General features: G+C 36.7%; 1 protein-coding gene across 2 annotated transcripts in view; it reads right to left on the minus strand.

Moving 5' to 3' along the window:
- TMEM245 (transmembrane protein 245) overlaps nucleotides 1–13,447 on the minus strand; it is an 81,563-nt gene that overhangs the window by 42,050 nt on the left and 26,066 nt on the right. For both annotated transcript variants that reach the window (XM_044003221.1, XM_044003216.1), the window contains 4 exons: nucleotides 9,951–10,055; nucleotides 8,622–8,704; nucleotides 6,611–6,701; nucleotides 3,297–3,395 (listed from right to left, as the gene is read on the minus strand). In XM_044003221.1, the coding sequence (XP_043859156.1) occupies nucleotides 3,297–3,395; nucleotides 6,611–6,701; nucleotides 8,622–8,704; nucleotides 9,951–10,055 (378 nt within the window). The remainder of the gene's footprint in view (nucleotides 1–3,296; nucleotides 3,396–6,610; nucleotides 6,702–8,621; nucleotides 8,705–9,950; nucleotides 10,056–13,447) is intronic.

The raw sequence follows: 13,447 nt of genomic DNA on the forward strand, positions 1-13,447 counted from the left end.
TGTCATCCAAGGCAAGTCACTGGGGATGAGAGCATCTACCTTTCAGGGTTTACTGTGAACATCAAAGGAGAGAACAAGTGAAGCCCTCTACAAACTTTGAAGAACTATAAAAATGCTAGTCACTATTACTGTTTATACTTTACAACCACATTTTTCTTCCTCTTCTTTCATACTTTTTAAGTTTCTCTATTTTTCCTCAATTTCTTCATTTCTTTTTTAATCTTCCCTTCCCCATTTCTCTTCCAGGTTTCTCTCTATTCCTTTTGGATTCAAGGAAAATATAAGAACACAAGACTTCTGGGCCACAGCTCTTCACCCTCCCAGTAATCAAACCACTTCCTATAGGGGACAAAGGAACTTCACTCATATTTATTCTATTTGGGGTTTAATATATCTATTTTTACCCAAGAACTGTCAGGTCAGAAGTGACTGCCTTAATATGAGTTGTATATAATGATGTGCTTTTTAGGTCTTCAGCATCACTGTAAGAAAGAAATGCTGGAGATAGCAGCTACAACCCTGTGGCAGTTTCAGAGATGGCTGAGAAGTTGAAGCCTAGCGGTGATGGAGTTGGGGAGACTGTTCCTGTCCCTGAGACAAGACTGAAGCTACCTGCTCAACCGCCATTACCCTCTATGTTTTCCTGAAAGGCAGGATTCTAGTAGTTAGGCAGGAAGAAAGAAGTACTAGTGCATGGGAACATGTGTATGTATCTGTATAATTTACACATTTGAGTTCATATGTATATGTAAAAATAGAGACTCTATCTCCATTGTTCACTGAACTAAGTATAAATTGATCTTGGAATTTAAGGCCCTCCACAATTGGAAGCAACCTGTCTATCCACTATTATTTCATACTTCTTCCCCCATGACAAATTTTACATTCTAGTCACATCAGACTGTTTTACCTTTTTCATCTTGTTCTCTGTTTTTCTACCTTTCTTCATTCCATTCCTCAGGCCTGCAATGAACTATTCCTATCTCCATATGCTGAAGAGCCTTCCTCCTTCAAGGTGCCCATGTCAGCTGCCAATTCCTCCAAAAAGCTGAAGCCTTTGGCTACAAGGCAGAAATTATTTCCTCCTCTCACGTTTCTCAGAGCATGTTGTTTACCCTTCTTTGAAATCATCACACTTTGAACTAAAATTGTTTGAATACTTGTTGAATTGAAGGGAAATTTTAACTATCAGTTTTTACTTTGGGTGATTACATGTAAAGAAATAAGAAGGCTGGGTTGGCAGGAGTGAGTAACTTGATGTGTGACTAACTGAAATGATGGGGGAAGGAAAAGAAAGGGATGGGAACACACATTTTATCTCTATCTCTCATCTACCACATCTCAAGCCTCATTCTTCTTGAGCCCTTTGGCCACCTTCTCTTCTCTGGGTTTTTAGGATACTGCTGGCTCTTCTTCTCTCTGACTCTCCACTCCTCACTCTCTTTTGCGGAATCATCCTCCATTAAGCCTATGCTAAGGCCCTGTCCTGGGCATACTTCAGTTCTTCCACACTCCCTTGGTTACCTCATCAGCTGCCACGAGTTTAGTTAGTATCTGTAAACAAATGGCTTCCAGATGTATATATTGAGAACCTAGTCTCTCTTCTGAATTCTAGTTCCACATCTCCAACAAGCTTCCTGCGCATTTCCAATTGGGTTTCCTATGTCCATCACAATTTCAATGTTTACAAAACAAAGCTCATAAACCTCTTCTCCAAGGCCTACCTGTCCTCCAAACTTCCAAGTATGTGTTATGGGCACCACAACTCTCCAGGTCACCTAGGATTCTAACTCTGGGGTCATCAGTGACTCCTTACTCTCTCTAATACCACATATCTTATCAGTTGCCAAATCTCACCTCTGTTTTTACTAATATGACCACTCTAGTCTAGGCCCTCATCACTTCTCAGAAAACTATAACAGTCCCCATTGGTCCCCTTGCCTCGTCTTTCCCATCTCCAATTTCTCTCCAGCTCAATAAATGTTGATGACTCCTTATTCTCTCTGGGGTCAAACCAGCTTTGTGTCTGTTCCCCATACATGATACGCATCTCCCATTTCTGTGCCTTTGTGGGGGTGGTCTCTGGTGCCTGGAATGTACTCCCTCTTCACACCCACCTTGTGGAATCCTTAGTTTCCTTCAAAGCTCAGCTCATGGGAAAGTTTCTTCAGGACGCCCGTCCTGGTCTCCCCAGCTGCTAGTGTCTTCCTCCCCAGCATTACCTTGAGAATATTTTAAATATACTTATATATGAACATGTTGTTTCCTTCAGTGTCCTTCTTGAGGGCAAGGATGGTTTCATTTCTGTCTTTCTATCCCCAGACTCTAGCATAGTACCTGGCAGATATTTAGATGCTTAATAAATGCTTTTCTGACTGATTGTTTAATCTGAAGTTCCAGTGAAGGATGTAAAACAGTGAGAATACAGGCTTATGTTACTTTGGTAGAGAAACAGAAGGGGCATTATCAAAATCTCTATGTAAAAAGTGCTTGCAGATAAACATTCCTATTCTTTTCATTCCACATTTGGAAGAAAAAGCAGCAATAATGGCTTTATTAACTTCCTGGCCCATCCGCACATGAGATAAAAGGTACAACTTCCTACCCATGAGATCCCAATTCCTTGCTTTGGAGTTAGCTGGACCTAATACCAGCACCTCACTACTGCTCTCTAAGCCCATTCTAGAATCACAGCCAGGTCACTAAGACACACAATGGCTTACAGAAGCAGGGCTTCTGCTATCCCTGCATAAGCAGTGGGGAAAACTACCCCCTTTTCCATTCTGTAGTTCATTCATAGCTCATAATTCCTTGCCTCAACAAGTTCAAACTGGTTGAGCAAGCACATACTTAATTCTAGTAGTTACTTCAGTGCCACTATTTTTCACTTAGTAATATTATATGGACAATTTTCTGTTTGTGAGTCTAGAGTTAAACATAAATAGATTAAAAGGAAGGGGAAACTGTGAAGAAGATTTGGTAAAAGGTTGGCTTCAGACAGTGATCCTTGGTAGGGGATGCACTTTTAACATTATAAAATTTAAAAATTTCATGATATCAGGGATAAGGGAAAAATAGAAGGGTATAAACAGAATGTAATAGGGGAGGAACTGTTTATTTTATGCAAATAATCATAGTGACTTGTCTCAAATGCTTCTAGTGATGTGGAACTCATTTTTCAGGTAGCATTTTTCATTTTGGACCACTCTAACTATTAGAGACTTTTTTCCTTAAAGTGAGGTGAAAGCTATCTTCCTAAAAATTCCATATATTTGTAAGTTGCACCAAGTACTCACCTTTACAAACCAAGAATGATAGAGTCTATCCCAGAGTTCTAGTACTTGCTTTTCAATCATAGCAGTATTATTAACTTTATCTCCCAAAATCTTATGAAGCTACAATAGACACATAGACAGGTTTATTATTACAGAAAACAATAATATGCAAACAAAACTTACTAGCATCTATTTACATGTTCCAAATAAACTTTGGTACTCAAAATTTTCAAAAAAGCATATAAACAGTAAATATTAACACCCTACAATTTAAAACTCCAATGCAACACTCTTTTTACTTTATTCTTGTGCTTACTTCTATTATTTCATTAGGTATCTAGGATAGTTAGCTTTATTCTAATGAATAAATGAAATAAACTGCTAAAAAAAGTCAAGGGTAAGTAAATAACCAGTTACCTTTGCATAGAAAAATCTCATTCCATGGTGTATTGGTGTTTGTCATTTGTGGTTACTGTGAATGACCACATTATGATTATTATTGTTAGGGTTTAAAAGTAATTCCTATTTTTTTTGTAAACCTCTTCAAGAGTAATATATCTTCTTTTCCTTTTTTCTTTTTTGGGCGGGGCAATGGGGGTTAAGTGACTTGCCCAGGGTCACACAGCTAGTAAGTGTCAAGGCCAGATTTGAACTCAGGTACTCCTGAATCCAGGGCCGGTGCTTTTATCCACTGTGCCACCTAGCTGCCCCTTGGAGTAATATATTTTCAATGGCATTTTAGCTATATGTCCTTGGGTATCTGTATCTGAGTTATATGACTGCTTTGACACAAAATAATTTCATTTGTTAAAGCTTGTTCATTCTAACCCTGTCTCCTGGATCTGGTTTTCCATGGGGGTCTTTCTTCTGCACTCTAAGCTTTACTTAAAAGGAGCTGAGTTTTATAAGCTAAGCAGAATTGCAGTAGCTCAGAAGAAACACAAGATGCACAAATTTAAAGACATCTCCACTCTAAATGTTCACATGGACCTGTAGTAGAGCCTTCTTAGCTAGTATTAGTCTGATCAGCCCTAGTCAGACACACTATACTCTGACCCCAACATAGTGCTGTCATTTTGGTCCCCTTCTAGCATGAACAATAACCAATTTTACTCTCCAAAAACTTCCATCTTGGATTTCTCTAGGGTCATCTAGGCTTGTTTAGTTTTAGTTACTGAGACAGACCAGGGAAATGGCAATTCTGCCAAAGGACTCATCTAAAATAAAAACTGTGGGAAAATATAAAATGTTGAACTTTTTCTTCTTTTGCTGAGACAACAAAATGGCACAGTAGACAGAGTGCTAGGTCTAGAATCAGGTAGCCTTGAGTTAAAATCCATTTATGGTTTACAAAGCACTTTACAAATATTATCTCATTTTATTTTCTCAACAACCCTGGAAGGTAGGTGCTATTAATATCTCCATTTTACCAATTAAGAAACTGAGGCTACAAAAAAAAAAGAAACTGAGGCTGAAGGAGGTTGAATGACTTGCCCAGGGTCACACAGCTAGTTAAGTTTAAGGATGGATGAAATTCAAGTTTTCTTGACTCCAAGTCCAGCACTCTATACACTGTGCCACTGAGATGCCTCATATGGTTTGTATCCCATTAGTAAGCTCTCTGAGGCAGGGAATGTCTTATTTTTGTATTTTTATTCCGGGCACCCAGGGATTTAACCTTGTTTGCCTTAGCTTCCTTATCTGTAAAATGAGCTAGAAAAGAAAATGGCAAACCACTCCAATATCTTTGCCAAAAAAACCCCAAATGGGATGATGAAGAGTTAGATACGACTGAAAACAACTGAACCCTGAACACCCATGTGTAGTGCTTGGCACGAGTAGGCACTTAGTAATAACAAGCATTTGCTCGTGGAGTGACTGCTTTTAAATAGGTGCATTTTTTTTCTTCCACATTAAATTTTTGAGTTCCATTTCATTAAATTGTGGTAACATATATTAAATCAATCTTTTTTATCAGCTTGTATTAATATGTCAGGTTCACCTTTTCACCCTACAGAAGGAAATTTGTACTTCTTATCTTGGCATCAGAGGACAACATAGCCCTTACCTATCTCTGTAACCTTATTCATTGCTAGTCCCTTAAATTAACCATTTACTTAAACTGAATTCATCCTACATGAGTACAGGACAACATTTTCCTTTGCTCATACTGCCCTTGAGTCTCAAATGCCAAATACCTTTTGTCCTCACTTTGGTACTATCCTTTCTTTAAGGCCTTGTTCAGTTCTAGGACAGTTTACATGACAATTTTGCTCACCATGTCCATTCCCTTTCCCCCTTCATGTGAAATCTTTATCACTTTTGTCTGGACCACCTAGTATTTGCTATTGTACTGGAAGCCCTAAGGGATCAAGAAGTAGCAAACACTTCTTTGTATTTTCACTTTAAGACACTGTCTGTTATACAGCTGGTTCTCTCAACAAATTCCTTTTTATTTTATTATTATTATTTTTTTTTTTGCAGGGCAATGAGGGTTAAGTGACTTGTCCAGGGTCACATAGCTAGTAAGTGTCAAGTGTCTGAGGCCGGATTTGAACTCAAGTCCTCCTGACTCCAGTCCGGTGCTTTATCCACTGCACCACTAGCTTCCCCTCAACAAATTCTTTTGGGTGATTATTTTTTCATTTCAAACAATCTTTTAAAAGCTTTTTCTTTGGCTTTCTGCAATGGCTTTTGCTTCTTACACTGGCTTTCCAACCATGCTATCTTAAAGTCTTTACTATTTGTTTCTTTGGTGATATGACTTAGAATCCACTTTTTGTAGTTTTTGCTATTTGTCATTCAGTTGTTGAATAAGTATGACTTCAGGATTTCCACTTACCATTCCCATTTCTGGCCTGTGTGGTGAAGTACATTTAGAGGCACATGACAAGATGGCACTTAATGATCCAATAAATATGGGGGCTCAAAAACAAATATCCAAGTCCAAGACATCTCTGGGCCTAACTGGAGCCCAAATCAGGGCACTGTGATATTATTTAATACGTTAATGTTAAACTATGGTCAATAACAACACTGAAAAATAATTTCAAGTTATTCTCTATTCTCTCCAAGAAATTGGTTAAACTGTATTCTCGTGGATAAAGCACTGGTCCTGGATTCAGGAGGACCTGAGCTCAAATCCGGCCTCAGGCACTTGACACTTACTAGCTGTGTGATCCTGGGCAAGTCACTTAACCCCCACTGCCCCTCCCCCAACAACAAAACAACCCACAACTGTATCTTCCATTATTTCATTTTAAAAAAAGGAAAGAGCTGCCCAAAATACAGCAAATAAAAAGAGAACAGAAGAAAATATATCTCCCTGTCCATACCTTATGTGTTATCCATTCTCGTCCATACTGATAGACATTATTAGCTGCAGAATTGAGAGCTCTTTGAACTACCTGAGCTTCAGGAAGCCAACTGGGTTTAAAAAAAAAAAGGAAAAAAGATTAAAGAATATTTTACAGTAGATAATGAACAGAGTCATGAATACACACATAAGCTATCTCAGTGGTAGAAATGAAATTTTCTCCATTCTAATCCTGTCATCTGGATGTGGCCCAAGTTTTCTACAGGGGTCTTTCTTCTGCACTCTAAGTTTTACTTTTCTCTCTCTAAAAACTCCCACCTTAGTCATCCTGGATTTCTCTTGGGTCATCTAGAATTGATTAATTTTATTTACTGAGATAGGTTAGGGAGATATAAATTCTGCCAGAGGACTCATTTAGAATGAGTTAGAGACAACAAGACTGCACAGTAGATCGAGTGCTGGGCCTGGAATCAGGTAGCCTTGAGTTCAAAACTAGCCTCAGACACTTACCAGCCATGTGACCTTGGGCAAGTCACTTAACCCTTATGGTCTTCAACTATACAGGATAATAAACCTACTTGAAGAACAAGTGGCATAATATTTGTAGAGTACTTAGCACAGTTCCTAGCACATGGTAGGTACTATATAAAGCTAGTTATTATTCAAAAAAATTGGAAATTTTGGATTATGAAATTTTTAAAAATGAAGATAAGGTATCCATAAACTGCTAAGCAATCTTTACACTCTCAAATAATTTTTAAAAAGTAAAATCTTTCTTATAACATTGGCTGTAATAGCAAAACATTATAATTACCCTACATTAAACTGACAAGTACTACACAACTCTAAAATGTAATAGAAAATGCCATTTCTGTTTCTGTAGGTTATTAGTATTTGAATTCAGTGCCTTTTAAAAACAATTGGTGGCTTTTTTTGTTGATGCCTGGAGGAAGATGTTAGTGGGTATATCCTTGTTCTTCTGAACAGACTTAAAAGAACTGGGAGTGGGATGAACAAAGATAGCAGCATCTAAGAAGACTTAATTCAGATGACAAGAATACTGCAACAAAGTAATTGTGTTAACCTGGAGTTCACTGTTTTTGTTTTGTGAGGGGTCGTGGCGGGAGGAAGGACTAGACCTATGATCTCATTGGTATTGGATGCTTCAGATGAGAAAACCCCTTCTACCAGTACATATTGATACAAGTTCTGCAACCTACAGTTTTGGTTTTGGTTTGTTTTGTTTTGTTTTTGGTGAGGCAATCGGGGTTAAGTGACTTGCCCAGGGTCACACAGCTAGTAGGTGTCAAGTGTCTGAGGCTGGATTTGAACTTAGGTCCCCCTGAATCCAGGGCTGGTACTCCATCCATTGTACCACTTAGCTGCTCCATGCAACCTACAGTCTTAACAGGAATGATCTGCTGGGTCACAAAGCCAGCAAGTGCCAGAGGTGGGACTTCACCCGGGTCTTGAAAACACTGAAGCCATTCTCTAGTCACTATGTTCTGTTATAAAATTTTGTAGAGTACTTATATTCAAATGACCCTGCTGATGTTGCAGAGAGGCGGTAGGGCCAGTTCTGGAGTGAAGAAGATCTGGGTTTCAGTTCCACCTCTGACATACACTATCTCCATGTGACCCTGGGCAAGTCACCTAATCACAAAGTGTTCTAGGCTCTAAGCATGAAGTTGCAAAGAAGGTGCTGACCTACCTTAGTAGAAGGAGGCAAAATTTCAAGTCTAGGACCTGTCTCTATCCCTTCTGGACAAAGTAAAAACATTTTGAGAGGTCTTGGATAACTATTAGTTATAGAATGGGTCACTTTTTACATAGGAAGTGAAAATTTCCAAAGTCCTTGATATTTTGGGGAAAGCATTTTTTGTCATTGAATCAGCATTCCTAAATGAAACGGAGTCTATTCTACTCAGTTCTTTAATAATAATGGCGCTCGCATCAATGGAAGAATGCTGAATCTCACTGAGCATTCCTACTACTCTATCAAACCTCAGACCTCAGAAAGGTAGTCTTACTTTGCCCATTCTGGGTGGTTGGCAACAGTCTCATTGATTAAGCTGCTTGTGACTTGAATCATGTGTACACTTTCTTGATGCACCTGAGTTAAAAAGAAAGATTTTGAATGAAAAGCAAATAATGTTTAAACTTTAAAACTAACAAAAATGTTTAAACTTAGAATGGAGCTTGTATTAGCCATTCAACAATAAAGGCAGTGTGACATATAAGACATAGGGCTAGTTTTGGAGTCTGAAAGACCTTGAGTCAAATCCTGCTTCTGACACACGTGGGGTGGATAGTACTTGGCAAGCCATTTAATATCTCAGTGCCTTGGCAGCTCTCCATGACTCAAAATGACTGAGAAGTTTTCCACTTGCATGGTAAAGGAAGCTTAGCTTTATCTTTAATCTGTCATGTCTAGCCATGCTGTTGGCAGAGTTAAGGAGAGAGCATTCTTTTATTTTTTTATTTTTATTTATTTATTAACTGATTGATTTGTTTGTTTATTTATTTATTGCAGGGCAATGAGGGTTAAGTGACTTGCCCAGGGTCACACAGCTAGTAAGTGTCAAGTGTCTGAGGCCTGATTTGAATTCAGGTCCTCCTGAATTGAGAGCCAGTGCTTTATCCACTGCACCACTGAGCTGCCCCCTTGAGAGTGTTCTTTTTTTTTTTTTAAGTGAGGCAATTGGGGTTAAGTGACTTTCCCAGGGTCACACAGCTAGTAAGTGTTAAGTGTCTGAGGCCGGATTTGAACTCAGGTACTCCTGACTCCAGGGCTGGTGCTCTATCCACTGCGCCACCTAGCTGCCCTGAGAGTGTTCTTTTAATGTGAATAATAATTTAATAATATTTTCTAAATGTGAGCTGCAACCTAGTAAATCTCTCCCTGTAAAGAGCTGAGATAGGGATTCATGTGCCAAGTGCAACTCAATGAGAGCAATGAAGAAGCTGGACCTGGTAGCAGGATTAGTCCACTAGTCTTAGGGGAGATTATGTCTCTTTTTGGGTCAGAAGCAGGAAGACCCAGTTTGTGGGAATACTTTGTGCAGGGATTAGCAGGGGAAAAAAGCTAGACCCTAGCAGAGTATAACTGGATCATGAGCCTGGATGATCAAAGACAGTAGGAAACAGAAAGCAACCTGACCAGTATAAGAAAAATCATAAAGCATTTAAAAGCTATTATGAATGTGATAATAATAAAGGTATTTATTGTATTAATACATAAATAAATTAAATCCAAACATTTACTAAGTGTCTACTAGTATGCATTGATCATTTTTCTGGTTCAAACTAAAATTACACTTAGGAGTATATTGATAGCAATATTTGTGGTTGTACTTTACCTTTGCTGTAAGAAGTAGGGCCAGAAGAAGGGTTCCTATTACTAGCAAAAATATGATGAAAATGCTGATTATTTTATCTAGCATTTTCTCCAACCACACGATCATCTGTGCAAAAGAAAAGGTAGAAAACAGGATTTACGAAATGATATTCCATCAAATTCTGTTTATTCAAATGCAAGAGAAAACTATATTCTTAGCATTACAAAATATGGCATATGAAAAAATGTTAAAATGTAAGCAATTCTGCAAATTAAATTACAGATATATGCCACAGAACTTATAAATCCCTCTAGAATTCTCATTTTAAAATGTCATCCAATTTAAACATCATCTATATTTATTTGTCTTGAGTTCTTATTATGAAGAATTTGAGAGTTTGGTATATTTAATTTTTAAAGATTAGCTTTTTATTAACACCTTGTCAACACACACAGAGGCAATTTAAAAATAAACCTGAATCATTGCCAAGCTTTACTAAAATTTAGTTTAAAAAAATTAAATAAATATTTATTTATAGGGGGACAGCAAGGTGGTACAGTGGATAAAGCACTGGCCCTGGATTCAGGAGGACCTGAGTTCAAATATGACCTCAGACATTTGACATTTACTAGCTGTGTGACCCTGGGCAAGTCACTTAACCCTCATTGCCCCACACACACAAAAAAAAAAACTTAAAAATTATAGTACTAAAATCACATCTAACCACTGAAGATTACAGAAGTATTATCTATGCCATCTGAAACATAGTTGTCATAAATTAATACAAAGAAAATAAATTAAAAGAAATAGGTTCAGTGTTAAAATAACTTTTTTAGATCTCATAGAAAAGCAAGTAGGAAAATCTTATTTATTAAAACCTAAGGAATTAATATTTTAAAATAGACTAAAAAAGGCATCCACAAACTGATTTTTCTTTTGGGTTAATTATGATCACTTTCTCCCAAAATGCTACTCAATGAGAAAAGCTAAAAATACCTTAGTTTTCTGAAGTTTGCACAATAATACATATTATTTGTTATATAGGTCTGAAAAATATGGCAATGTCTTATACATGTGAAATTTCTGCTGATATCCCACCTTTTTTTACACACCAAGATCCTGTGCTCATCTTCACTATAAAGGTTATTTCAAAATTATTACTTTTATGAGTGGTGGTTCCAGAAAAGTAACACTGTATTCCCTTCAGGGTCTAATTTTCTGGGTAATTTTGCAAGTGAAATTTATATTCTCCTTCCTGAACAAAGATATATAATATTTTAGAAAGAAGATAATTGCACACAGAGAAAATGGAGGTATTTTTCCTTTATTGCTAGGCATTCTGAGGAGAAAGATTACATTCTCAAGAATTCTGAACTGTGTTTTAAAATTTACAAGTGAACCAAAGTGATTCCATTAGTAATAATAGTAATGTTCTGTTTCTATAGATTTGTTATATTAGTAACATTTAAATTTGGTTTACTGACATGTACTTTGCCAAAAGGGCTTTTATGTATACCACCTGAGTTACAAAAACAAAACAGTGACGACAAAGTCTCATGGAAAGTTTTTCTAAAAATTTTGACAATGGAAAACCAGTAAAAAAACTCAATACTTTAATTATTATTAGAAGGTTATTGACACATTGATCTTCCCCCATTTATCCTGGAGAGTAAAGCTTATCTTTAAATATATTTTATTAAAGTTAATGACATTAAATCATAAAGATTAATTTCCAGTGCATGCTGTCAAAACACCCAAGACAAAAGCAACTGTAGGATAATAAAGAAACATTTAAGATATGGAAGGTCTTTTAAAAATGTATCAAATTGTGAAATTAACAAAAAAGGGAAGCTATACAAATTGATATAAACTTATGCATTCTGAAATTGAGAATACTTATGGTATATGTTTATTCAACAAAACAATTACATTTTCTAGTTTAAATACAGTAGGTTAGCTATTCCTAGACAGTATTGTTAAAAATAAATTCCTTGGGAATTATTATATAGGTATATCAGGAAATAAATGATCTATAAAGAGTATATATCTTAATTACAGATGTTTTAAAATGAACACAATTAGAATATTCATAAAAACTCAATTTTTAAAAATTTCCACTCATAGCCAACCTTAGTATTTAGACAGGGGATGAAGAATTTTTTTTCCTCTTAGGACCATAGTCCCCTAGGAAAAAAAACAACCAAGAGCTAGTAAAGTAAAAGAGTAACAATTTGAGTTATTGTTGTTTTTAAGATTTATAAAACATTTTATTCATATACTTAAAAACAAGAATAGGGTATATAAAACTTTATTCAATAAGTCTGTGATCACTGAGTTGTTCATAGGCCACAGGATAGCTAGCTAAGGACCAGAAATGGAAAATTGAAGGGGAAAGTCAGATAGACAAACAAAGGGAATCAAAACAAAAACAACAGACAGAAGGAATCAATGAAAGGGACCTTTAGAAAAAGATACAAAAAAGATCAAAATGCATTAAAATATTTATATCACCTCTTTTTGTGATGGCAAAGAACTGAAAACTAAAGGGGTACCCCCATCAACTGAAGAATGGCTAATATATCAATGTAATAGAATACAGTATAATTGTGTCATGAGAAACAATGACAGGGATGGCTTCAGAAAAACCTGAGAAGACACATACTGATGGAGGGTGAATTGAGCAGAACCAGGAAAACAAGCTATGTGATAATGACAACATTGTATAAATGAACAATTTTGAAAGACTTAAGGTCTCTGATCAATGCAATGAATGCTACCTGTCTCACGAGATCAGATTATCCTCTAAGTTAGCCCTTTCGGTCCTAAAGTATGCAATTCTATGAAAAGTTAATGATTTTGCCCATGGTGAACAAGGTGTGACATCCATCAACAAGTATTCATTAGATAAGCATCTGCTATGTGCCAGGGTTATGCACCTTAGAAATGATCTCTTCATTTTTACAGAGGAAGAAACTGAAGCTCAGAGAGGTTAAAATGACGGGTACAATAGAAAAAAAGCTGAATTTGGAGTTAGGGACCTCGGTTCTGTGAGTTGGCGCTTGTGCTATATTTCATCTCTCTGGGCCTCAGTTTCTTCAACTCCAAAATGAGGGAATGGGACTAGATGACTTCTTTGGTTCCTTTCAGCTCTAGGTCTGTGACCCTATGACTTGCTCAGAGTCATTCATATAGATCATAAACAGGAGAGCCAGTCATGTTGTCTGATGCTAATTCCAAATAAAATCTTGCAGAGTTTTTCAGTTAATCTCAATGGTCCTTTGAGCTTTGGAAAAATCAAATTTAGTTTTGGTTTGTTTGGATACTACAGGAAGTAACAACTCAGCTGGGGAAAAGTAGAGAAAGGAAACTAACCAGGAAAAAGTGGGTTGAATATAAGAGAAAACTACCGATTATGTTAACATGATGGGAACATAAACAGAAACTGAGTAGATTATGTTTATTTCCACCTGGGTCCAACTAGGGAAAAAATTATTTTTATCTTTAAAGCCTATAATTGC

This window comes from Dromiciops gliroides, chromosome 1, assembly GCF_019393635.1.
Source record: "Dromiciops gliroides isolate mDroGli1 chromosome 1, mDroGli1.pri, whole genome shotgun sequence".
NCBI classification, from domain to species: domain Eukaryota; kingdom Metazoa; phylum Chordata; class Mammalia; order Microbiotheria; family Microbiotheriidae; genus Dromiciops; species Dromiciops gliroides.